Consider the following 25425-nt stretch of genomic DNA (forward strand, 5'->3'; position numbering starts at 1 on the left):
GTTATAATCTCATGTAAACACTGCCAGGCAATCGGCTCAGGGAGGCAGCGGTTGTACTTGAGGCCGGGTTACATGGCATTTGGCCTGTTCACCAGCCGATTAAGCCCAGCGGTACAGGAGGGGCAGCTGGCTTAGCCCTGCCAGAGTCAAGGTCACCTGAGCCAGTGGCGGAAACAGCAGGAGGGGAGGGGAGAGAACCAGGCCCACCGACAGTCCGGTGCCTTTATTCAGAAGCACATTAAAAAAGCCAGCAACTCTGTTGCCCAGGAGGGGGCCATGTCTGCTTCCTGTTTACAGTCTAGCGCCTCTTCATAGGTCCCTGCCGGCCGGCAGCAGTCTAGGCTGGCGTTGACCCAGCCGATCGCATGCTGGAGTTCTTTCCACGAGGCAAACCACCAGCCAAGGCCAGGGAATTGCAGAAGGCAAGATCCAGGTGCCCCGCCAGTCCTGTTACCCGTAGCAGGTCGGCTTGTGCGTCCCTTTGTGGAGGAGGCCCCAGCCCCCGCTACTATGCCAGGGTGATGATGTCGTAATCGACGCCGGGCTGAAGCTGGTGGAGCTGTTCCGTGGCACCATTCGTGCCTAAGGTGGCCTGGGCCATGGCGGCATCTGCCACGGCTGCAGAGACAGGAGAGAGAGTTGAGCCGGGTGGGGCGGGGGGGGGGGCAAGACACTGTGCTGGGAGTTACCCGGGAGCTCAGAGGCTCCCCTCTGTGGGCTGGGGCAAGGGGATGGAGCGCGGCTGTCGGAAAGCCCAGAGGCTGCCGTGCCTGCCAACTGGGCCGGTCTCTCAGCTGCCTGAGAGCACTGTTTCCTTGGACGGGGGCTGTGTGGACAGTCTGGGAGGAGAGACCGGCCCTCGGACGGATGACTGCTTCGGCCCACGTCCACCCAGCAGGGAAAGCGCTGCAGACGCGTCTCTGTTCTTCACGCACCTGTCACTGCGGAGTGTGCTGCTGCCTCCAGCTGAGCCTGGGTGAGGAGCTGCTGCCCAGGTGACACAGGGACATACTGGATCTGGGGGGGGGGAAGCGAGAGGAGAGGCAGTCTCCCTGGAAACCCCCCAGCCAGCAGCCTCTGACCCAATCTGCCTCCCGCTGCCTGGCTCCATGGGGAAAGGGAAGCTGGCCGCTCTGGTCCCCCCGTCCTCCCCATACCTGGGGCTCCTGCACAAACGGGCCACCTTGCTCGTACTGGATGTGCGTGATCTGCCTGTCCTGCACCTGGATATGATGCCCCTCTGGCAGAACGACATACTCGTGGGGCAGCAGGTGCTGAACACCCTCTTGGGTGATGATGTACTGGACCTGGGGGGGGGGGAGAAAGGAGGGCATTGGCATTCTGCCCACGGGTCCTGCCCACCCTCTCCCGGGCGTCTCCCAGTGCCCTGCGGACTGACTGCCCACCTGGTTCTCTGCTGCCACCAGGTGCTGCACCATCTGCCCATCGGCTGTCGTCGTCATGATCTCCTGGATGTAGGCAGCCTCCTCCTGCAAGGGAAGTCCGAGCCTCAAGACTCAGCCGCAGCTGGGCCCCAATCCACCTTCCCTTACCCTGCCACCCATGGGAATGGTGCCAATTGGCATAGCCACGTTTGGGTTTGCTTTCATGGGGCAAACAAACAACTGGCACCCTCTCTCCCAAAACACACAGACTCGCAGACATCCGTGGAATAGGGGAGGAAGCAAGGTGTATTTCAACACAGCAGAAGGAAACCAGCAGGACTCCTGGAGACAAGATGCTGCAATGGATACTAGAGCAGATTGGCATAAGAACCTAAGAAAGGCCGCAGCAGCATTTATCCTGCCTGTGTTCCGCAGCACCTGATACAGCAGGCCTGCTCCTCCAGATCCTGGAGAGAATAGGCATGCATCATGACAAGTAGCCATTTGGACTAGTAGCCATGAATACCCCTCTCTTCCATGAATATGTCCACTCCTCTCTTGAAGCCTTCCAAGTTGGCAGCCATCACCACATCCTGTTTCAGGGAGTTCCACAATTTAACTATGCATTGTGTGAAGAAATACTTCCTTTTATCTATTTTGAATCTCTCACCCTCCAGCTTTAGCAGATGACCCCGTGTTCTAGTATTATGAGAGGGGGAAAAAGCTTCTCCCTGTCCACTCTCTCCACACCATGCAGAATTTTATAGACCTCTATCTCGTCTCCCCTTAACTGCCTTCTTTCCAAGCTAAACAGCCCTAAGCGTTTTAACCGCTCCTCATATGGCCATTACTTTAGTTCCCTGATCATTTTGGTTGCTCTTTTCTGCACCTTCTCAAGGTCTGCAATATCCTTTTTGAGATGTGGTGACCAGAACTGTACACAGTATTCCAAGTGTGGTCTCACCATAGATTTGTACAAGGGTAGAAGGATAGCAGCAGTTTTATTCTCTATTCCTTGTCTAATTATGGCCAGCATGGAATTTGCCTTTTTCACAGCAGCCACACTGGGTTGACGTCTTCATCAATCTATCCACTACCACCCCAAGATCCCTTTCTTGGTCTGTCGCTGCCAGCACAGATCCCATCAGTGTATATGTGAAGTTGGGATTTTTTGCCCTAATATGCATCACTTTACACTTGCTCACATTGAATTTAATTTGCCATTTCACTGCCCATTCTTCCAGTTTGCAGAGATCCTTTTGGAGCTTTTCAGCCTGATTTTGTTTTAACCACCCTAAATAATTTGGTGTCATCTGCAAACTTGGCTACTTCGCTGTTCAACCCCAAATCCGGGTCATTGATGAACAGGTTGAAAAGCACCGGTCCCAACACAGCTCCCTGAGGCAACCCACTGCTCACATACCGCCATTGGGAGAACTGACCATTGATTCCTACTCTCTGCTTCCTATTTTTCAGCCAGCTCGCAATCCATAAGAGGACTTGTCCTCTTATCCCATGACTATGAAGTTTGCTTAGCAGTCTTTGGTGGGAGACTTTGTCAAAAGCTTTTTGGAAATCCAAATACACAATGTCCACAGGCTCATTCCTGTCCACATGCTTATTGATGCTTTCCAAAAACTCTAGGAGGTTAGTGAGACAGGACCTACCTTTACAGAAGCCATGTTGGATTTTGCTCAGCAGACCCTGCCCTTCTATATGCTTGATAATTCTAATAATGCTTTCCACCAATTTACCTAGAACAGACGTTAAGCTAACTCGCCTGTAATTTCCTGGGGCCCACTGGAACCTTTTTTATAAATGGGTGTTACATTGGCCATTCTCCAGTCCTCTGGTACAGAGGCTGATCGAAGGGACATGTTAAGGGCATTAATGGTTGGCAAATGTCACCGGGAGCCAACCTCTGTGAGCAGAGGGAAGGCACCTCTAGCGACCCAATGCTCAGACCAACACGGGCCCGCTGCTGCCAACAAGATGCCAACTGAGCCGGCTGAGACTAGGCAGATTCATGGCGGTTAAGTGAAACCTCCAAAGGCAGAAGCACTATGCCACCGAATGCCAATTGCTGGGGGGGGGCACGCTGGGTGAGGACTATCACCCTCTGGTCCTTCTTTTAGACTTCTCGGGGGCATCTAGCTGGCTGGTGTGGGAAACGGGGCTGGAGAGGTCTTTGGGCTTGACCCGCCTGCAGTCCCTCCCCAGGGCTCTTGGCCATGCTCAGAGCCAGAGGCCGATAACTCCTGTGTCCCATGCGCCACACAGGGGTGGGGGGCCAGGCACCATGGTGGCGGCTGCGGCTTACCTGGTCGGGGCCGCTCTGCTCTTGCGTCATGATGATGTGCTCGTGCCCAAGAGCCTGCTGGAGCCTCTCCGGAGACAGCAGGGCCTGGCTGGACTGTAGAGCCGCTGTGGGAAGAAGAGAAGAAGAAGAAGAGTTGGTTTTAATATGCCAACTTTCTCTACCACTTAGGGAGACTCAACCCGGCTTACAATCACCTTCTCTTCCCCTCCCCACAACAGACACCCTGTGAGGTAGGTGGGGCTGAGAGAGCTCTAAGAGCTGTGACTGGCCCAAGGTCACCCAGCTGACTTCATGTGTAGGAGAGGGGAAACCAACCCAGTTCACCAGATTAGCATCCTCCGTTCATGTGGAGGAGTGGGGAATCAAACCCGGTTCTCCAGATCAGAGTCCACTGCTACAAACCACCACTCTTAACCACTACAACATGCTGGAAGCAGGAGGGGCTGAGAGAGGGGCTTGCAGGGACCCAAACCTCCCTCCCTATACAAGGCACGCATGGCCTGTTTCTCCTCTGCCCTGAGAGCGGGCTGCTGGCCCTGAGGAGGTGGGGGGGCTCCTCCCTCTCCCGCGCTCACTCTGCAGGGTGGCCAGCGTCTCCTCGTCGCTGTTCAGGATGATGGTCTGGGGGGCGGTGCTAGGCGCAGGCTCCGCAGGTGGCTTCCCTTCCGAGCTGTGCAGCCGCTGCATGTGGAACTTGAGGTGCCCGTTGCGGTTGAACCTGCAGGGGACGCAGATCAGGCGCACAGCGAAGAGGCGCCCCCTCACAAAAGGAAGCGCCCCTGGCCAGCAGCTCCATTGTGGCAAGGGGACGAGGGTCTCCCTGCCCGCCTCCCCGCTCACCTCTGCCCACAGATGTGGCAAGAAAAGGGCTTCTCATTGGTGTGGGTCAGCGTGTGCCGGCGCAAGTCCTTCTTGTTCTTGGAGGCGAAGCTGCAGTGCTGGCACTTGTGGGGCCTGAGGCTGGCGTGCTGCTCCATGTGTCTCTGGGGGGGGAGGGGGGAGGGAGGGAGCCACCACCGCGTCAGAGCACTGCCCGCTGCCTCTGGGCCTGGGCAGGGGGCCAGAGAGGCACAAGCTGGGGCCAGCCATGCCACTCTCCGCATCGGCCCAAACAATTCAGACACGCAGCCCCAGGTGGCATGCTCAGGCCCACACTGCAGGGGGCAGCCTCCCCCCATTTCTGATTTCCATGTGACGGGGGGGGGGGGAAGAGTACTTGGCAGGCAGGCAGAGTCTCAATTATACCAGGCTCCTGGTGGTGGGACTGGGCTGGTGCTTTGCCTGGGGCTCTTCCTGTGAAAAGTCGCACCCCCAGGGCCACATGGAAGTTGGGCCTCAATCAGCCAACAGGGGGCAAATTCCTTCCCTCCACCCACCCCCCTATAGGCCCAGCACACCCCTCCAAGAAAGCCCAAGACCTCCCTGCCTCCAGGATCCTCCCCAACCCACAATGTGGTCCGATCTCTTCCTCCTCTCCCACACTTGCCCGCCTCCCCACAAGCGCCGCTGCACCAACCCGGACGTCCGGCCAGGCGGGGGCTGTGAAGGGGCAGTCCGGGCACTTGAAGGCGCTGGGCCCGACATGCGCCCGCTTGTGACTCTCCATCTCCGCCCGGCCCGCAAAAGTCGCCGCGCAGATCTTGCAGGAGAACTTCTTGGCCGAAGAGGAGTCTTTGCCCGGCGGCTTCTTGGCAGAGAGCTTCTTGGACATGCCCTGCTGGGGGGGCGCCTCCTGGATCTCGGGGGCCAATGCCACAGGCTTGGGGGCCTGCCAGGTGAAGCGCTGCACCCGGGGCCAGTGGGCGCCGGAGGGGGCTTCCTGCTGTGGCTCCTCCTCACTCAGCTGTGTGGGAAAAGACCAATGTTAGATGACTTCCTGGCCCCCTCCCCCGCCTCCACCCCCTGGCCCACCCCCTCACCTCGACTGGAGGCTGCGGGGGCCCTGAGAGGCCACCTGGGGCCAGGATGTCCTTCAGGGTGTCTCTGATCACAGCTTGGACAGCCTCACTGGGACTCTCCTCCTCACTGCTAAGAAAGAGGCAAAAGAATGAGACGTGGTGGGGGGGAGAGGACCCTGCTCCTTCTACTGCCTCCCCCTCTCTTTCCAGCAAGGAGTCAAAGAGTCAAAGAGCAACGCCTCCCCCTGGGCTCAAGGGGAAGAGAGATAAACGGCGGGCCAGTCAGGGGCCTGCATGGAGAAGCCCGAGGAAAAGATCCCACTCAGACCTGGAGGAGGGGACTTGGCTTGCACTTTGCCAGATGATAGGCCTGCACTAACTCATGCAGGGGAGTGTGTCCCCGCTCCCCCCGGGCTAACTGTGGCATCTCAAAACCAGTGCCCAATTCCCACGGAAAGTTTCCAGATCATCAGTTCCCAAAAGGAGATGAACACCTGCTGCCCAGGTAGAGTGAACTCAGTGGGCTGGGCTGAGTCTCCTCCTAAGGACAAAAAGAGGCCAGCTGGCCAGCCTCCCTTCAGCCCAACTGCCCTGACAAAACCCGGCACGGCGCCAGGCCCTCCACAGCTGCTGCCAGCTTCTCTATCCTCACCCGTACAGCGTGGTGCTGGCGTCCCCACTTGGGGTGATGATGCTGTACTCCGCCGTGCCGCTGAAGGGGATGGTGACCTGCTGGAGCTCAGCGCTGTCCAGGACTGTCCCCTCGTACGCCTCCTGCCCCAGGGCCTCGCTCGGCTCCGCCACATGCAGAGTCAGCACCTTGGTGTGGCCGTCCTCCCCTTCGGGTGGCACCTGGCTTTCGGAGGCCTTGGAAAAACCATCTGCCTCCACCATGGCTACCTGCCGGGAGAGAGCTCACCTTGCTTCAGGAACACCCGCACCTCCCGAGCACTACAGGCAGGAGAGCCAAAACGGCCTGGACAATGGTAGCCAAGTGGCCCTCCCTCACCCCGCAGAAAGCTGCTGCACAGAGCCCCGGAAGGAGGCACTCCCGACCATGCAGGGAAGACTGAGACCACCCCCCCACACACACACACACAATGCAGCCAAACAGCCAGCTGGAGAGGAAGGGGTCCGCTGCTTTGCAAGCATCTCTCTCGAGTGTGCCTGGCTGAAGGAAGGAAGGGAGCGCCTGCTGATGCCAACAGAGGCAGAGGGGGTTGCAAGCACCCCCACGGGGGGAGGGCACTCAGGGACAGCCCACCCTGCAGGGCAGACAGCCCACAGGGGATTTTCCTGGCAACCTATTGCCCGCCGGTTCCCAAAGCATGGCCATGCTGATGGCAAAGCTGAGCCTGGACAAGCGACCGGCCAGTCTCACCCACCTCCAGGGTGCTGCCGGGAAGTTCTCGCTGGCTGCTCATATTCAGCAGGAGATCCAGGGCCGTCTGTGTGGCCAGCTCAGCTGAGCCTTCTACGCCTGTGACACACGGGGGGGGGGGCAAGAGAGTCCGTCACCTGCCTGGCCTCCCTCACCCTTGTCCCTTGGGAGGTCACCAGGAGGGAGAGAGGGAGGATCGCTCCTGGGTGTGTGCAGCACTGCATATGGTCACCGGCAGCCTACCCCCTCCCAAAATTAGTGGGGGCCAAAGGTCTGTCTAAGTCTGGGGCCATCCAGCCCACTGCCCCTCTCAATCCAGGCAACAGCAGAGCCTAAGCCCAGAGCCAGCTGTGTGGGGAAAGGGGGCAGATGGAAGGAGGCCTCAAGCCAAGCTAATCTTCCCACGTGACATCAGGCCAGAAATGTGAAGGACCCGTCTTCTACCCCATTGCCCCAAGGGAACATTTGTTGGTCTGTACTGATGCCCCAGAGGACATTTCTTTTGGCAGCCTTGGGCTGGTTGGTTTTTCTTGCTTTTGTTCTCACTATGATTGACTGCCCTTTCACGCCCCCGAGGTGGCTCATGAGCAAATGTAAAAGGTGGGGTATAAATGTAAAAGGTGGGGTACCGGTCTCAGGGAGCTCAGCGCTTCCCAGCTTGCGGCATACTTTCTCCCCCCCCCCAAGTCACAGCACCCACCTGCCTCATAGATGACGGTGGCCCCCTCCAGCGGCTCTGGTGCGAGGATGGGGGGCTCTGGAGCAGGCGGCGCTTCCGCTGGCTGGGAGGTGACCTGCTGGAGAGGAAGGGCTGAGAGCTGCTCCAGGCAGGGGGTGGGTGTTGGGGAGGGGCACGAGGGAAGACCCCGGGGCTTACCGAGGGGCTGGGCACGGCAGTCTCCGAGGCCGGCTGGCCCTGACTGTGCTGCTGCTTCAGCTCCTCGATCTGCTGGTGAGTGAAGAAGGGGCGGCGGCGGCAGGGGGGCTCCTCCGGATGCCGCTGCACCCACTCCTCGAAGCTCTCCGCGTGGCGGCACTGGACGTGCAGGCGCAGGTTCTTCTTGTGCTTGGTGGTGAAGTGGCAGAACTCGCAGGCGAAGGGCTTGCCTCCTGTGGGTGGGTGGGGGGGAAGGCCCAGGCTTTCAGCGGGGACACTGAGGGCCAGTAGGGCTCCCACCACCCTCCACTCTCGCAGTTTCCCCACAGCCCCACCTGCTACCCCACGTCCACTTTGGATACGGGAGGAGGTGCCGGCAAGCTCCGGAGACAGCCCCCTCCCTGTGGCCCGCTGCTGCGCCACACTCACCCGTGTGCTTGACGGCCATGTGGGAGAGCAGGAAGTCCTCGCGTACTGTGGCGTAGGAGCAGAGGCTGCAGCGGAAGGGCTTGTCGTTGATGTGCAGCAGCTGGTGGTTGAGGAGGAGCTTCTTGTCCTCGCAGACGTGATCGCAGAACTCACACTTGAACCTGCCCGGGAGGAGGCAGTGGTCATCGTGGGCTCGTGCATACCGTTGCCAATGACCAGGTGAGGAATGGAGACCTCCCAGATTACAACCATCTCCCACTATAGAGATCAAGCTCCCTAGAGAAAATGGCTGCTTTGGAGGGCACACTCTTTGGTATTATACCTGGCTGAGGTATAGTAAGAGCAATGGTGGTACAGTGGTGAGCATAGCTGCCTTCCAAGCAGTTGACCCAGGTTCGATACCCAGCCAACACATAACTCTTTGGGGAGGGGCTGTGGCTCAGTTTGGCATGCAGAGCCTCTGCTTGGCATGCAGAAGGTCCCAGGTTCAATCCCCGGCATCTCCAGTTAAAGGGACTAAGCAGGTAGGTGATGTGAAAGACCTCTGCCTGAGACCCTGGAGAGCTGCAGCCGGTCTGAGTAGAAAATACTGACTTTGATGGACCAAGGGTCTGATTCAGTATGAGGCAGCTTCATATGTTGTTCATGTGAGGTCCCTCCCCAAAGGCAGCCTTCCCAGACTCTACCCACAAAATCTCCAGGCATCTCCCAATCCAGAGTGGCAACCCTACTCATGCCCCCCCAGGCCATTCCTTGCGCTACCGGCGGTTTGCAACAGCCTGGATGTGGGTCAGCAGGTGCATCTTGAAGGTGTAGCGCTTCTTGAAGGACTTTCCGCACTGCAAGAGAACAGAGAGGGGCCTGTCCGTGTCACACTGAGCCACCGTGCCCCACCCCCTCCTGCAACAGCTCGTGCCCCTGGGCCCACGCTCGCACCTTGTCACACATGTGGGGCTTCTCGGCACTGTGTGTCTTCATGTGCTGGGTGAGCCGCTTCTGCATGGGGTAGACCCGGCTGCAGACAGGACAAGGGAAGGAGCTTCGCTTGGGCGGCTGCAGAGACAGAAGGCAGCACGTGAGCAGGGGAAAGCCAGGCTCACCCCGGGGCCAAGAGGGGAATTCATCTCCGGCTGGGGAGTCTCTGATCTCCCTACAGGGCCAGGGGCCCATCGGAAGGCTGTCTCCAGTTCCCTGCCCCCCACAGCCAATTTAGGAGGCCGTTGTGAGGGCAATGGTGATCTTTCTGTGGGCAGAAAGCAGGACACTCACGGGGTCGGCTCGCTTCTTCCTGAAAGAGAGAAGGAAGTAAATCAGTCAGCTGGAAAATAACCGGCCGAGGGATGGAGAGCAGGACCGGCTCCTGCCACTGAGGGCGAGCGTGTCTCAGGCGAGGTCCTGGGAAAACTGGGTTCTAATCCTCACTCTAGCATAGAAGGTCAGAGGGCAACCATCCCAATCTCTCAGCCTAAACTCCCTCACAAGGTGGTTGTTGTGAGATAAGGTGCAGGCAGGAGGGGAGAATGATGTGATAAGTCACTTTGGGTCCCAATTAGGGAGACAAAATGCAATATAAATAAAATGTATTTTGCACAACAGTAATTATTTTGCACAACAGAGCCTCATGGCGCAGAGTGGTAAGCTGCAGTACCGCAGTCAAAAGCTCTGTTCACAACCTGAGTTCGATCCCAACGAGAGTCAGTTTCAGGTAGCTGGCTCAAGGTCGGTAAAAGGAGTACCCAACTTCCTGGGGGTAAAACTGTAGATGACCGGGGAAGGCAACGGCAAACCATCCCGTAAACATAGTCTGCCTCGTAAACATAGGGATGTGACATCACCCCATGGGTCAGGAATGACCTGGTGCTTGCACAGGGGACTACCTTTACCTTTTAATTGTGTAGGGGTCCCCAGAGCACACGGCTCAATAAAGACCCCCTGCCGCTGCTGACATGAAGGCAGGAGAGGTCTGGAGCTGCCACCAGAGGCTGCCACAGACGGACACTTACTTGTCCCGGTTGTGTACAGCAGAGTGGCGGATGACGTCCTTCTTGTACACGCTGGTATAGTCGCACTCCTCACATTTGTATGGCTTGCTGCCCACGTGATTGAACATGTGTTCCTGCCGGGAGCAGAGAGAAGGTTTGAGGCCCAGGCACCAAGGCAGGTCTGGGGAGCAAAGGACCGAGGGAGAGGGGGGAGAAACGGAGCCCACCTTCAGAGACGACCAGCGCCGGGAACGGTAGCTGCACTGCAGGCAGCGGAAGAGCTGGGGATCGCCGGCCTCATGCGAGTTGACGTGGAAGTGCAGGTCCTCATGAGTGAGGAAGCGGGAGCCGCAGATCCGGCACAAGAAGGGGCGCATCAGGGGCTTGGCAGACTTGTAGCAGTACCTGCGGCAGCAGAACCCAGAGGCTCTCAGGCCCGGCCGGCCAGCCCGACCCCAGGCCAACCAGCCACACCGGCCAGGTTCTCACCTGCGCCCCAGGTACTTGCAGAATTTCTTGCCCAGGAAACGGTGGGAGGGTCGCCCTCGCCGGCGGGAAATCTGTTCCGGCTCCTGGTGAGAGGCGGGGTCTCTGTTCTCCAAGTCAGACTGGCTGACGGCGGGCTCTGCGACCCGCTCTCCAGCAATGGGCGCCGGGGCCGAGGAGCTGGCTGCCTCAGCGCTCTGCAGGTCTCCCCGAGGAGCGCACTGAGAGGAGACCACTGGATCCATTTCCTCACCTGCCCGACGGAAACACACTTCTCAGTGGGAAGGCACGGGACCTCCAGAGGGAGGGGAGAGGCACAGAGCACTATCTAGATACCGTTAACGCACAAGGATACACTTTTGAAAAAGGGGAGAAAGTAAACAGTGAGCACCACAGAAGCTGGCACAGACCTGGAAGATGGGCTGAGTGCCACCTCAGGCAGCCCCAGCACCACACTGTAAAATGGAAATTGGGAACATCTTTTGTAGGGTCTCTGCTTTTCACTCAAAGTGGTCAGAAGGGATAAGTAAGTGTGTAAGACAGCAGCACAGTGATGGGCATTGGGACCCCTCCCCACCCAAGAATCCCAACTTCACCAATACCAGATAGGAAAAACCTTTGCTAGTGGGTGACTTGTTCAGTGTCTACAAAGACCTCTCTTCACCGTTCGTCCCAAACACTGACTTGCTGAATAGCTGTGGTTTGGATCACACGCCCAGTGAGGCGGTTGGGTGGGGGAGGATCTGTCCGCAAAGTGGTATTTGGGCTTTATAAGAAATGTCCCGGCACACATGGCAGGTTTGCAAAGAAAAATTCTCAGGCTCCATTTCTCAAGGATGGATCACTTTACAGATCGCATGAGACAAAAAGATGGCCACGAGAGCCTGGCCCATGCAAAAAGCCATTCTTGGACTGAGCAGCCACTGCTGGTACATGGGAGAGAACTCCCCAGCACCAGCTCTGTCTCAGCCTTCTGCCACAATCGCAAAGAGTTCCCAGCTGAGCAGGCCCTCCCCAGGGGTTGCCAGAGGGCAGAGTGGATGGCCCCAAGTACAGGGATCCTCCTGGGCATGGCCAGAGGGTTCTGCGCCCTCAGTTCACAGCCTGAGACCTCTTGGAGTCAGGCTAGCAGATACACCCCTAGCCCAGGTTTCCCTGCCCTGTTTATTTCTTTATGTCATGTTTTGTAAATTGTATTTTCTTATTTTGTAAATCGATTTGGGTCCGTCCCCACCCCCCTAATTAGGGAGAAAAGGAGGATGAAAATACTGAAATAAATAAATAGAAGGGTCTGAAAAATCTCACAAGCTGCTTTTACTTTGGTTCTTGTAGGTTATCCGGGCTGTGTAACCGTGGTCTTGGAATTTTCTTTCCTGACGTTTCGCCAGCAACTGTGGCAGGCATCTTCAGAGTAGTAACACTGAAGGACAGTGTCTCTCAGTGTCAAGGGTGTAGGAAGAGTAATATATAGTCAGAAAGGGGTTGGGTTTGAGCTGAGTATTGTCCTGCAAAAGTATTGTCCTGTAAGTATTTGATACTTACAGGACAATACTTTTGCAGGACAATACTCAGCTCAAACCCAACCCCTTTCTGACTATATATTACTCTTCCTACACCCTTGACACTGAGAGACACTGTCCTTCAGTGTTACTACTCTGAAGATGCCTGCCACAGTTGCTGGCGAAACGTCAGGAAAGAAAATTCCAAGACCACGGTTACACAGCCCGGATAACCTACAAGAACCAATGAACTCTGACCGTGAAAGCCTTCGACAATATTTTGCTTTTACTTTATTAGACTCTTTGAACACATGAAGTTTATACTGAATCAGGCGCCCCTTGGTCCATCAAAACCAGTATTGCCCACTCTGACTGGCAGCAGCTCTCCAGGGTCTCAGGCAGAGGAGGGTCCTTCACATCACCTACTGTCTGGTCTTTTGCTACCAGGGATTGAACCTGGGACCTTCTGTGAGCCAGGCAGAGGCTCTGCCAACTGACTCACGGCCCCTCTCCCACTGCCACCTCCCCTTTTAATGCTGAAGTTATCTATGCCTCTGTTTTAAGACTGGCCGACAGAGAGGCTTTTGCTTCCTCCTCTTTCTCACTTTGCAGTTAATATTTTCATTGTTTATTTTGTAAACTGCGGTGACTACTTTGAAACAGAATTGCAAAAAAAAAAGTTTTTGAATTAAATAAATACGTCCAACCTTTTTTGGTCTCTACTACCAGACCCAACGCTCTCGCAGGAGAGGGCTGGTGAGCTGACCAAGCACGGCCCCCACTCCCATCCCTTCTCACGTACCGGGGTTCCCTCCACATCCCCTTCCTACCTTCGGGCAGAGGCACAGTCTCCAGGCGAGGGAATTTGCGGGGCCTTCCTGGACGCCGGCGCAGCCGTTCTTCGCTGGAGGAGGGAAGAGGGCGGCTGAGCTTCGGCCCGGGCCCGCGCCCCCGGGGCTCGTCCTCAGCTGGGTTGTAGTCACTGTCATCTGCAGCAGGAGGAGCAAAGTCAGCTGCAGAGCCAAGAAGGGGGGGCAGGCCAAAGGTGGGGAGGGGCTGCCGCACAGTACCTTCTGGGTCATCCACAGCACCTGCATCCATAATGTCATCGTCGTCCTCCTCCTCCTCTTCTGGCTTTGCCCTCTCGGGGGCCTTTTGCACAGAAACCCCCTTACGCGGGCGCCCCTTTTTCAAGCCAGCAGCTGCGGCTGGAGGACAGGAGGGGATGAGAGAGTTACAGACGGCAGCCCAGCAGGGAACACCCTCGCACTGCAGCCAGGAAATGCGGACCTTCCCACCGACGACTGACCGTTCAGCACCCTGACTGGGGCTGGCCAATGCAGTGAGCACAAAAACGTGTCAGGCCTCCCCTTTGGCCGTTTGCAGGGCTGCATATTTCTTCTTGCGCGTTCACCACTGTGCTGTGCAAGCTCAGAAACCACCAGCTAGCAGGGTACGCTGTGCCCCAGCAATCTCAACTGGCGTGTAGACAGAGGCTTCCTTGCCATCTTGGCCAACCTGCTCCTTAGCAGACGGAGGGCCGCCGCGTGAAGTCACAGAGCCCAGAACGGATGGGAGGGGGATGAACCAGCCTTCCAGGGGAAGGGGTGGGAGCCTCGGTGCTCTGCCAGTTGCCCCCGCCCTCCCTCGGCTAAGAGACGCCCATCAGCTGAGGAAGAGGCTTAATTATCCTGAGGGTTTTAGCCTGAGAACAGAAGTCCCCTTGGCACAGATGCTGGCCCTCTTTGGCAGCGAACAGCCCCCCTGGGGCAGGTCGCCCTCCGCCTGCCCCCTTCCCCAGGTGAGGCCACACCCTCAGCCTACCCGCCCCCCTCCCACTCACCCAGCTGGAAGTGCCGCTCCCGCATGTGGTGGATGAGGGTCTGCTTGGCGCCGCTCTTGTAGTGGCACATCTTGCACTTGTACTGCTGCACCACCACCACTTCCATTAGCTCCTCCAGGCTCTCCAGGTCAGGCTCCCCGGACTGGGCCAGGCAGGCCGGCTGCTCCAGCGGGGCCGGGGGTTCCACGCACGTGGAGGTGGGGCCGTCCACCAGGGACTCCACCACCAAGCCAGGGGCCAAGGTCGAGCTGGCCAGGTGGGACATCACAGGGGCACCTGGCAATAAAGGGCACCTGGTTTGTTGGCCCGCCCAAGGAATAAATCATAGAGTTGGAAGGGACCACCAGGGTCATTTAGTTCAACCCCCTGCACAACACAGGAAATTCACAACTACCACCCCCACACACCCCCAGTGACCCCCTACTCCATGCCCAGAAGATGGCCAAGATGCCCTCCCTCTCTTGATCTGCCTATGGTAATAGAATCAGCATTGCTGACAGATGGCCATCTAGCCTCTGCTTAAAAACCTCAAGGGAAGGAGCACTTGCCACCTCCCGAAGAAGCCTGTTCCACAGAGGAACCGCTCTGTTAGAAAATTCTTCCTAATGTCTAGACGGAAACTTTTTAAATTTCAACCCGTTGGTTCTGGTCCGACCTTCTGGGGCAACAGAAAACAACTCGGCTCCCTCCTCTATATGACAGCCCTTCAAGTACTTGAAGATGGTTATCATATCCCCTCTCAGTTTTCGCCTCTTCAGGCTAAACATACCCAGCTCCTTCAACGTTTCCTCATAGGACTTGGTCTCCAGACCCCTCACCATCTTTGTTGCCCACTTCTGGACATGTTCCAGCTTGTCTACATCTTTCTTAAATTGCAGAGCCCAAAACTGAACACAATACTCTAGGTGAGGTCTAACCAGAGAAGAGTAAAGCAATACCATCACTTTGTGTGATCTGGACACTATACTTCGGTTGATACAGCCAAAGATCGCATTTGCCTTTTTAGCTACAGCATCTCACTGCTGACTCATGTTCAATGTTTGGTCTACTAAGACCCCAAGATCCTTTTCGCACACACTACTGCTCAGACAAGTCTCCCCCATCCTATAATTATGCATTTGATTTCTCCTACCTAAATGCAGAACTTTAAATTTATCTGTTGAAATGCATTTTATTAGTTTTAGCCCAATTCTCCAGCCTCCCAATTTAGTATCGTCCTCAAATTTAATAAGCATCCCCTTTATTCCTTCATCCAAATAATTTACAAAGATGTTGAACAACGCAGGGCCCAGGACAGATCCTTGAGGCACTCCACTAGTCACTCCTCTCTAAGTGGATGAGGAACAGGTTGGCCACTGTGTGAGGCAGGATGTTGGACTGGATGAACACTCACTGGTCTGATCCAGTAGAACTTTCTTATGAACGAACTTTCTTATGATATGGCAGCTAAGAAGGCCAATGAAATTTTTGGGCTGCATCAATAGGAGTATTGTGTCTAGATCAAAGGAAGTAATACTACCACTGTATTCTGCATTGGTCAGACTTCACTTGGAATACTGTGTCCTGTTTTGGGCTCCACAATTTAAGAAGGATGTTGACAAGTTGGAGCGTGTCCAGAGGAGGGCGACCAGAATGGTCAGAGGTCTGGAATCCATGCCCTATGAGGAGAGACTTAAGGACCTGGGTTTGTTCAGTGTGGAGAAGAGAAGGTTAAGGGGTGACATGACAGCCCTGTTTAAATATTTGAAGGGATGTCATGTTGATGAGGGAACTAGCTTGTTCTCTGTTGCTCCAGAGACTAGGACACGGAGTAATGGATTTAAACAAAGCAATTCCACCTAAACATTAGGAAGAACCTTCTGACGGTGAGGGTGGTTTGACGGTGGAATGCACTGCCTCGGAGGGTGATGGAGTCCCCGTCTTTGGAGGTCTTTAAGCAGAGGCTGGATGGCCATCTGTCGGGAGTGCTTTGATTGTGGGATCCTGCATGGCAGTGGGTTTGACTGGATGGCCCTTGTGGCCTCTTCCAACCTTGTGAACTTGTGACTGGCTGATTAGGAGCCCTGGCGGAGGCTGGGACTGCTGAAGCCCTGGATCCCACACCCACACAGGAAGGAATGGGAGGATGGACCTGCAAGGAGGAACTGGAAGCCCAGCAACCTCTGCCTACCGTCGTCTGGCCCCTGCAAGATGAGGTACTGGGTTGTTTGTGCCCCACCATCCTCTTCACTTGTCACAGCAATGCACCCTGTACCAGGAACAGACACAGAGGAATCAACTTCTCTTCCCAGAGCAGGGAACACAACCTGCTGAGCTGCGGGTGACTGAAAGCAGCCAGCCTCCTTGGGAAGGGCCCACCAAAGTCCCTCGTCCCGATGGCTGCTGCCACTCCCAATCCCCACCCTGCCTTGACCCTTCCACGGCTCACTCTGAATGATGTCCGGCCCAATGGTGGACTCTATGATCTTGTCGATGGCAGAGCCCAGGTCAGAGGAGGTGGAGGCTGTGGAATCTGACACCACCGCTGCCCCTTCCACCAGCACGCTGGAGTGCACGAGGCCCTGAGCAGACTGTGAGATGAGGAGGGACTGGCCGGCGGCAGCGGAGATGCTGGAGATCAGCGTAGACTGCGCGATGGAGGAGGAGTCCGGTAGGTAGGCCCTGGGCACAGAGTCTCTCCCAGAGTTGCTCTCAGACACCTCGGCCTGCCAGAGACAGAGAGCACAAGCTGCTTTCCTGCTCAGAGAAGGGAGCTCGGGAATGGAGAACAGGGGAGAGGCAGGAGCAGCCTCAGCCTGTCCGCAGTGGCCCTGGCCTGCAGAGGCTGCATTTCCGTCCCCCCAGTATCTGTGGCCGCTCTGCCCCCCCCCCCCCAGACTGGCCCAGAAGCCCCATGGTCCATACCAGGGAGACACCCCCACTGTCAGAACTCTGCCCGACCCCTGACTCGTCTGCTTCCGAGAGAGTGGCCGGCCCCAGGGCAGAATCGCTGCTGTCTGCAGACACCGCCTCCGAGGTCTCCACGCCAAGGCCGCTCTCGGAGGGCTCCTCTTGCTGCTCCGTCCGAGGGGCTGCATCGCTGCTGCTCTCCACTTCGTTCTCAGCTTCCATGGCCAGACCTGGCAAGGGGAGGAAGCAACTGGCACTTCTGGTCTTTGGGGGCACGGCACATATCACAGCCTCTGCTCCCCACCCCCCGCAAGGGAGCAGCAGTTCGCCACAAGGAAGAGGCAGCAGTCTGCTGCCCATGGAAAAGCATTTCTCCCCAGTTTGGGACACACAGAGCAGGCAGCGGCTGTCTGGATCTACACCTGCACTTGGCCTCATCCTAATCACCAGCAGCTTTGCGAAGTGGAAGTCCTCACATTCTCATGGGAAGTGGTTGCCCTGTCCAAATGCCTAGAACATTATGGGCCATCCTCCCAACCCCGGAGCCCTCTGTCCGAATACTTCCCAGCACAGAACAAAAAGAAACAAGGAGCAGATGGGGCACAAGGACAGTTAGGCCCACTTCACAGCTTCTAAGGGTCCATTTGGCTCCTATCAGTCATAAGCCACAGGTGACAACAATGCACACACCTCCACCTGGCTGTGGGAATTTACACACCGTGAAGACAACTCACTGGTCCTGCCACAGGGCACCCAGCAAGTGTCCTCCAAACAGAAACAGCCTCCTGTGCACAACGTGCAGGCAGCCAGTGACTAACGCTGGACAGTAGCCAAGATGTGTATGGGGACATAGTATAGGAAGCACACATTTAGTTAGAGGATCTTCGGAAGATTTTCTATGTAATCCTAAAGAGAGTTACAGCCCACTGGCCTCTACTGACCTAGATGTATAGAAGAAGAAAAGTTGGTTTTTATATGCTGACTTTCTCTACCACTTAAGGGAGAATCAAATCGGCTTACAATCACTTTCCCTTCCCCTCCCCACAACAGACACCCGGAGAGGTAGGCGAGGCTGAGAGAGCTGTGACTAGCCCAAGGCCTTATGTGTAGGATGGCCTTATGTGTAGGAGTGGGGAAACCAATCTGGTTTACCAGATTAGCATCTGCCGCTCACGTGGAGGAGTGGGGAAGCAAACACGGTTCTCCAGATTAGAGTCCACCGTTCCAAACCACCCATCTTAACCACTACACTGTGCTGGCTCTCACAACAAGCTGGCTCTCGCACCGTTTAGTATGGCACTGTTAGGTATCCCAAAGACTAAAGCTCAGCCACTCCCAGTGTCAGCTTCACCTTACCCCTGAAAGAATTAAGTAACAGGAACAGCTCAAGTCTATTAACGAGTTCTGATAATTGTATGGAATAGTCTGCTTCACTGATACTCAAGCAAGACAACAGATTAATTGGTTACTTTGTATTACACAGCTAAATCAATTGATAAATTTCCACCTGCTGTTGATTAGAAATTAGACTGGTGTGCCAAGTCTTAAAAAAAGGAACTGGATTCTATGTGCTTTCGTGTATGTAACGGTACTGTTTAGTTCCCCATTGTGCCACAGAGTTTGTCATTTGCAACACACCTGAACAATCTTATCCTAACTTCAGTGAAAGCCAGATGCAACTCTTGCTCTTGTGCTTGAGGGAGGCCAGAAAACGACCAGAATCCAGGAGATTTCATACTAGTCAAAAACGAGAATGGGGAAGAAAGAGTAAACTCCCAAAGAGAAGGTTGTATCATCTTTTCAAGTCCCTTCCAATAAGAACATCCCATTTTCCAGCCTCTTAGTTCAGACAAGAAATCAAACAATCTGCCTCATTGGACCACGCAGCAAGACAGTTCATGTTTTAAGCAGCCTGTCATCTACTTACTCTATTCACCTCTTGAAGGCTGCTACCTAGTTGCACCTATAAAAGTTGAGATTTGTAGGCACCCCAACTTCACATTTTTAGGTTTTTTCTTATATCTGATCAATAATTTAATTACAAGCCCTTCACATGCCTCAGGTAAAATATGACAGTTGCATAGTACAAAGGAAGATGGCCTACCTTAACAACAGTCATGCCTGAACTTCAAGGGCACCCAATCTCTACACTGTCACACCCGAACTCAGGAAGGTAAGTGTAGACTACATTGCAAAATATGCCCAAGGAACTTCTCAGATGGCCTGTTCTTCCTTTTTTTTAAGGCTGGATAGCAAAGTCTAGTGTTTCTGATGAAGGGAACATTGCCTCTCAATAGTTTGCGTGTGTGTGTTAAGTGCCATCAAGTCGCTTCCAACTCATGGCAGCCCTATGAATCAATGTCCTCCAAAACGTCCTATCCTTAACAGCCTTGCTCAGGTCTTACAAATTGTGGGCTGTGGCTTCCTTTATAGAGTCAATCCATCTCTTGTTGGGGACTTCCTCTTTTCCTGCTGCCTTCAACTTTTCCTAGCATGATTGTGTTTTCCAGTGATTCTTGTCTTTTCATAATGTGACCCAAGTTCAATAGCCTGTTTACTCATTTTAGCTTCTAGGTTCAGTTTAGGCTTGATTCGATCTCGAACCCACTGATTTGGTTTTTTGGCCGCCCACGGTATCCGTAACACTCTCCTCCAACACCACATTTCAAAGGAATCTACTTCCTATCAGCTTTCTTCATTGTCCAGCTTCCACACCCATACATAGTAATAGGGAATACGATGACATGAATTAACTTGATCTCAGTTGCCAGTGATCCAATAGCTTATACTCCACAAATCACATTAGCCTCTAAGGCAGGGGATTTAAATCTAGCCGGACAAGGCATAAATCATAATGGGAGGGGCTGTGGCTAAGTGGCAGAGCCTATGCTTGGCATGCAGAAGGCCCCAGGTTCAATCCCTGGAATCTCCAGTTAAAGGGGCTAGACAAATAGGTGATGGGAAAGACCTCTGCCTGAGTCCCTGGAGATCCACTGCCGGTCGGAGTAGACAATACTGACTTTGATGGACCAAAGGTGTGGTTCAGTATAAGGCTGCTTCATGTGTCATAGAAACACATAGGTGGAAGGGACCTCGAGGGTCATCTAGTCCACCCCCTGCACAAAGTCAAGGCGACCACACTGTCTGGCGTGGCTGTGAAGAACACCTGGCCGAGGCTGCAGGCGGAACGGATCCCTTCTCCAGTCAGGGGCGCCATAAAGCCCTACATGCCATCCCGCCACCGGGCCCGGCGGCTCTGCGCCTTTCGCCCTGGCTGAGTCGGGACGGAGCCTGCACGGCAGCCCTGCGCCGCCCGCCGGACAGAGGGATGGAGGGATTCTCCCACCATGCACCGGGGCAGAGCCCTCCGCAGCCCCCCCCCCCGGGCAGGCCCCTTCCCTATTGGCGCAGCCCGCCCCGTGCCCCCATTGGCCCAGCCGCACTCGGGGCTGGCTTGGCGCGCGCCTCGCCCTCGTTGGCTCGCTCGCTCCCTCCCTCCCTCCCTCCCTCGCGCGGGGCCCTGGCCGAGGCGGGCTGCCCTTGGCGCTGCCTGAGCCCCCGCTCGGCCGCGGCCGCCATCTTGCCGAGGGTCCACGCGCGGAGGGCGGGCCGGCGGAGCGCCGCCGCTGAGCGGGACGAGGGCGACGGAGCCCTCCGCCGCCCCGCCAGGCCCTGCTCACCGCCAGCCGCCCCCTCAGCGAGGGCCTCTCGCTCTCCAGCTGGGGACTCCGTCCGGTCCGGCACCCGCGAAGCCGCCATCGCCGTTTTCCTCAGGAGGCGGAGGGATTCCTCTGTCGGGACCCCGCTGCCGCTGTCGTCACCGCCGCTGCCGGAACTGCTTTTGCCGCGGGGCGACCGGGTCGGAGGCCGGGGGCGGCCAGGGCAGCGCCGCTCCGGGATCGCGGCGGCGGAGGAGGAACGTTCCCCTCCGCCCTTTTAGAACTGCGCCTCCGTGAGGAAACCTACGAACCCGCGGGACTATTTTATCGCGCAACCGCGGAAGGGTTAAAGTCGCGTGAGCGGCGGAATCGTTGAACAAAAAAGCGCGAGCCGCCACGTGACTTGTACGGGATCACGTGCCGAGGGCGGAAGAGGGGGCGGCCCTGCCTATGGGCGCGGCGCGGCGGAGAAGAGGCGGAAGCAGCAGCCGAGGGCCGGCCGGCTGGGGCGGGTCTCTCCCGGCGGCGGTTGGCAACGGGAGCCTTGGCGGCAGTGGCAGCCCGACGCGGAGCCCCCCCCCCCCAGGGCGGCCTGGTGGCCTCCGTGTCCCTGCCGTGGGCGGGGGTCGCTCCTCTTCGGCGCGTGGGGGGGGGGGGGCGCTGGGGCTGCTGGCCTCCCGAGCAGCGGAGTGGAAGAGCTCTCGGGCCAAAGCCGGCAGAACACCAGCTGCGGACCCTTCGGTAGCCTCCTCCGGAGTGGCCTCGCTGCCAGGGCCGCCCGGCAAGGGCGTCGCCGAAGAAAGAGGCCTCCTGCGCCTCTGCCCTCAGAGGAAAGGCCAATGTCACTGGCAGGGGTTTAACTTGGAGTCCACATGAATGACAGACCACGGAACGTCCCTGAGGTTTCATCCTGGCCCTTACCAAGACCTTTCACGTAAGAGTAACCTGAGGAGGTGGGCTGCAAGTCTGGAGCTGTGATGCCTGCCCACCTGATCGGCGCCTATCCCAGCTGCTAACAACCGCTAGAGGCAGGCTGGCTCAGTGGTTGAGGCATTTTATGGATGCCTCCAGCCTTGAAAGGGACTGGCTAAGGACGTTACTGACAAGACCGTGCATGAGACTTACCCATCCTGGGCAAAGTACTTGGAAGAGGCATGGATTCCCAACTCCAGGTGGTTCCTCCGGGCTGGACTATCGCAGTGTACTCTGAGTGGGGCTGCCCTAGAAGATGACTCAGAAACTCCAGCTGGCACAGAACACTGCAGCTCATTTATTCTTGGGAGCCAGGCAAAATATGCATATTACACCTATTCAGCAGTTATTCAGTTCAAGGGCTTTCACATTTTTTTAGCTATCTACATACAGCCCACCTATATCAATGAGACTCAAGGGGGATCATGTGATATAAACAATGTGATCAGACAGCCCATAAATAATACAACAGGGCGAGGGCTACAGAAATTAGGAAAAACAACACAAAAAGAAAAAAGGTATTAGATGTCATGTATCATAAACAATGCAGAAAATAGAATTACAAAAACAGAAAACAATGCAGTAAGCACCAGATAAAACATGCAGTAGTGAAATGGACGACGATCTTGTTCCTTTCATAAAGAAGCAGCCTCCTGAACAGTGCCTTTATACTGCAGCCCTCTTCCCTTTATGAAAATGCCCTCTTGGACACTTCTCTTTTACACAATCTGCAGAATGAGAGAGGTGTGGGAACCTTCCTGGCTTCCTCAAGCAGGCCATTCAGCAAAGTGGGGGCCACCATAGAGAATAGACAGTGTACAGGCAACTGTTGATCTTACTCACCTGCAGGGTGACATGTTCAGAAAGCCCTGCTCAGATGAGCACAGCTGCCATGGTGGAGAGTGGAAGGGGTGGTGATGCTGCCTATATGTTAGTCCAGAGACATTAAGGACTTTATATGTGATAGCCTCATTACCTGGAATTGAGGCCTGGAGCTGGAGTGACTGCAATGGGTGTGACTGCAGAATGGGTGTAATATGCATATTCCACCTAGCTCCTGATTGTAACTGAGCTGTTGTGAGCACTTGTCCCGTGATAATCCCATAAACAACATTCACAGACGAATAGTCCGAAAGAGAGTTGATTTATTTGGAAGGTGTACAGGTTTACAGCAGCAAACAGTTAGATTGGCACTAATGGGGATTAGAAGCATGATGCAGGGCCTATATGAAAGAGCACTGGTCATATCAAGATAGCAATAGAAGTCATGGCAACCCTCCTCCTAATGAGGGTGAATTCCCATGGAGACTAGGCAGACTAGGAATTCGGCAGTTGGCAGAGCTGTCCTTGAACAGCACCTGGTGGAACCAAAACAATCTCAGTCAGGCAGCTTCAGCGTAGAACAGGCCTGACAGCTGTGGAATTTTATACAAACTGAGGTTCCAAGTTGACTTTCAAGCGTACATTTAAATCGCCCAGGCTCCACGTGACATGGATCCAGGTGGCCAGATAGGCTGAGGCATGGCAGGCGGCAATGCTCTTCCAGGCTCTATTTGTTTATTTATTTTATTCAATTTGAATCCTGCCCTCTATCCCCAACCAAGGCCAGGCTCAGGGCGGCTAACGTCAAAACAACATACAGTATAATAAAATGATAATACACACAAAACATATAAAAACCAATTTCCGATTATTAATCAAATAATTAAAACAAGTGGCGCTCATTGCTAGAGCATAGGGACACGGTGGGCCTGGAGGAACAGTCAGGGGCCCCAAATTACAGTTGATAGCAGCATGGAGGGGGTAGGGAGGCCAGCTCAAGATGGAAGCAAGCATTTTTTGCTGCTGCATTAGCCTGCTTCCCCATCAGTATCGCTGGATCCGGAATGACCCTTAGCTCTTAACAGAGCTAACTAGGGTCAACTGGACCCCATCGAAAGTGGGAAGCACAATGTCCTTCAAGGCCTTAGCCTTCCCTGCTTACACTACCTCTGTCTTGTCAGGATTCAGTTTCATTGTTCATGTTTATCCGTTTGACCACAGCAGACAGGCAGCAATTTAGGACTTCCGCATCACTTGGGGATTTGGATAAGGAGATACAGGGCTGGGTGTATCAGCATATTGATGACACCCAACTCCAAAACCAGGAATGATTTTTCCTACGAGTTTTCCGTAGAGATTGAACAGCATAGAGGATAGGACTGCACCCTGTGGAGCCCCACGGGACAAACCCCACACTGGTGACAACTGGTCTCCAACAGCAACCCTCTGGTCCCTGAAGGAAGATTTAAACCATTCCAAGACAAATACTCTGATACCCACTTCTGCCTCCAAATGTCTCCACAAGATGGCATGGGCCCACAGTGTGAAATGTTGCTGATAAGCCCTGTAAAACCAGCAAAGAAGCATATGGCCCTTGTCTACATTAAGATGATTGACTAAAGCCACCAGCACTGTCCCATCGTTCAGCCTGAAACCAGCCTGAAAAGAGTCCACAGTAGATTAATCATCCAGGAAAACTTGTTCTGCAGAGGAGGTCGAGGGGGGACAGGATTGCTCTCTTTAAGTATTTGAAGGACTGTCACTTAGAGGAGGGCAGGGAGCTGTTCCTCTTGGCAGCAGAGGAGAGGACTCACAATAATGGGTTTAAATTGTGGGTAGAAAGGTACCAGCCAGATATTAGGAAACATTTTTTTACAGTAAGTGTTGTTCGACAGTGGAATCAGCTACGTAGGGAGGTGGTGAGCTCCCTTTCACTGGCAGTCTTTAAGCAGAGGCTGGACAAGCCCTTGTCAGGGATGCTCTAGGCTGATCCTGCATTGAGCAGGGGGCTGGACTAGATGGCCTGTGTGGCCCCTTCCAACCCAATGATTGCATGAATGTTGGGGGCCACAACTGAGAGTGCCTGTGATGGGCAGCTGCTGATGTTGCTCATTTGAGGGGGTGGCACCTGCAGACGGCCCTGCTGAGATGAGCGGAGCCGTCATGGAGGGATATGGCTGGAGAGGTGGTCCTGCGGATTTGAGGGTCGGAGGTCACAAAGGCCTCTGTCTGTGACAGCGAGCCCCTTCCATTGAACCCAGGGGCTGATGAGCAGCTTGTGACGGAAGTGCAGAACGGGAGCGATCTGCCTGCTCCGTTGGGCTCCTGATAATAGCTGAGCTGCAGCATTCTGCATTGGCTGGCTGCCGGCCAGCGGAAATCTGCCCAGGGGCCGATGTTGGCCTGCGGTGCTTTACCAGGAACCTTCTGTGTGATATAAGACAGCGGGGAACCCACAGAAGTGCTTTCTTGGTCTTTGCACCCAAGAGGTGGACTTGACGTGTTTGTCATTCAGCGTTTTTATGATATTTGTTGCTATTATTGTCGGCTGCCTGGGGCATCCCTTTGGAATTGGAAAGCAGGAGGCGGCTCCCTTCGATAAAGAATCCAAATAAAGCCATATCCAGCTTTGCTCCCAGGATTCTGCATGGCCCAGATTAAACCCCAAATCCGGGGCTCCTCTGCCAACTGCATTCTGCTTCCCGACAGGCGGAGAAGTCTAAAGAAACTCTCAACCGCTGTCTGGACGGAAGGCCTCCTGCGGCCCGTTTTAGGGTGCTGAACAGCCCGGTCTCTGGCATCCTTTCAGATCTTTACAAGAGTGATACTCTGACTGGCAGAGGTCTCCAGAGCAGCTGGGAACAAGAAAAGCAAAACCACAATAAGCAAGAACAGCCCCAATAATAGCACTAAATGTTGTAAGTCCTCCTGGAAGGCTGCATGAAATAGAATGCGACCCAGACGCCTTTCGCAGGAGGGCGGC

The 25425-nt window shown here is 55.2% G+C and overlaps 1 protein-coding gene across 1 annotated transcript; it reads right to left on the reverse strand.

Annotated features, from left to right (window-relative positions):
- Nucleotides 1-497: 497 nt before the first annotated feature.
- Nucleotides 498-17219, reverse strand: ZNF335 (zinc finger protein 335). The gene is given in 26 exon segments (XM_056844345.1): nucleotides 498-618; nucleotides 936-1017; nucleotides 1158-1307; nucleotides 1407-1490; nucleotides 3706-3809; nucleotides 4281-4423; nucleotides 4546-4688; nucleotides 5222-5548; nucleotides 5625-5730; nucleotides 6256-6503; nucleotides 6989-7083; nucleotides 7685-7855; nucleotides 7858-8094; nucleotides 8291-8451; nucleotides 9053-9129; nucleotides 9227-9343; nucleotides 9560-9578; nucleotides 10294-10406; nucleotides 10500-10677; nucleotides 10762-11011; nucleotides 13088-13246; nucleotides 13328-13465; nucleotides 14101-14376; nucleotides 16271-16348; nucleotides 16529-16805; nucleotides 17005-17219. Coding segments are annotated over 26 exon segments (4050 nt in total). The 5' UTR covers nucleotides 17212-17219; the 3' UTR covers nucleotides 498-508.
- Nucleotides 17220-25425: the final 8206 nt, after the last annotated feature.

Source organism: Euleptes europaea, chromosome 2 (genome assembly GCF_029931775.1).
Source record: "Euleptes europaea isolate rEulEur1 chromosome 2, rEulEur1.hap1, whole genome shotgun sequence".
NCBI classification, from domain to species: Eukaryota; Metazoa; Chordata; class Lepidosauria; order Squamata; family Sphaerodactylidae; genus Euleptes; species Euleptes europaea.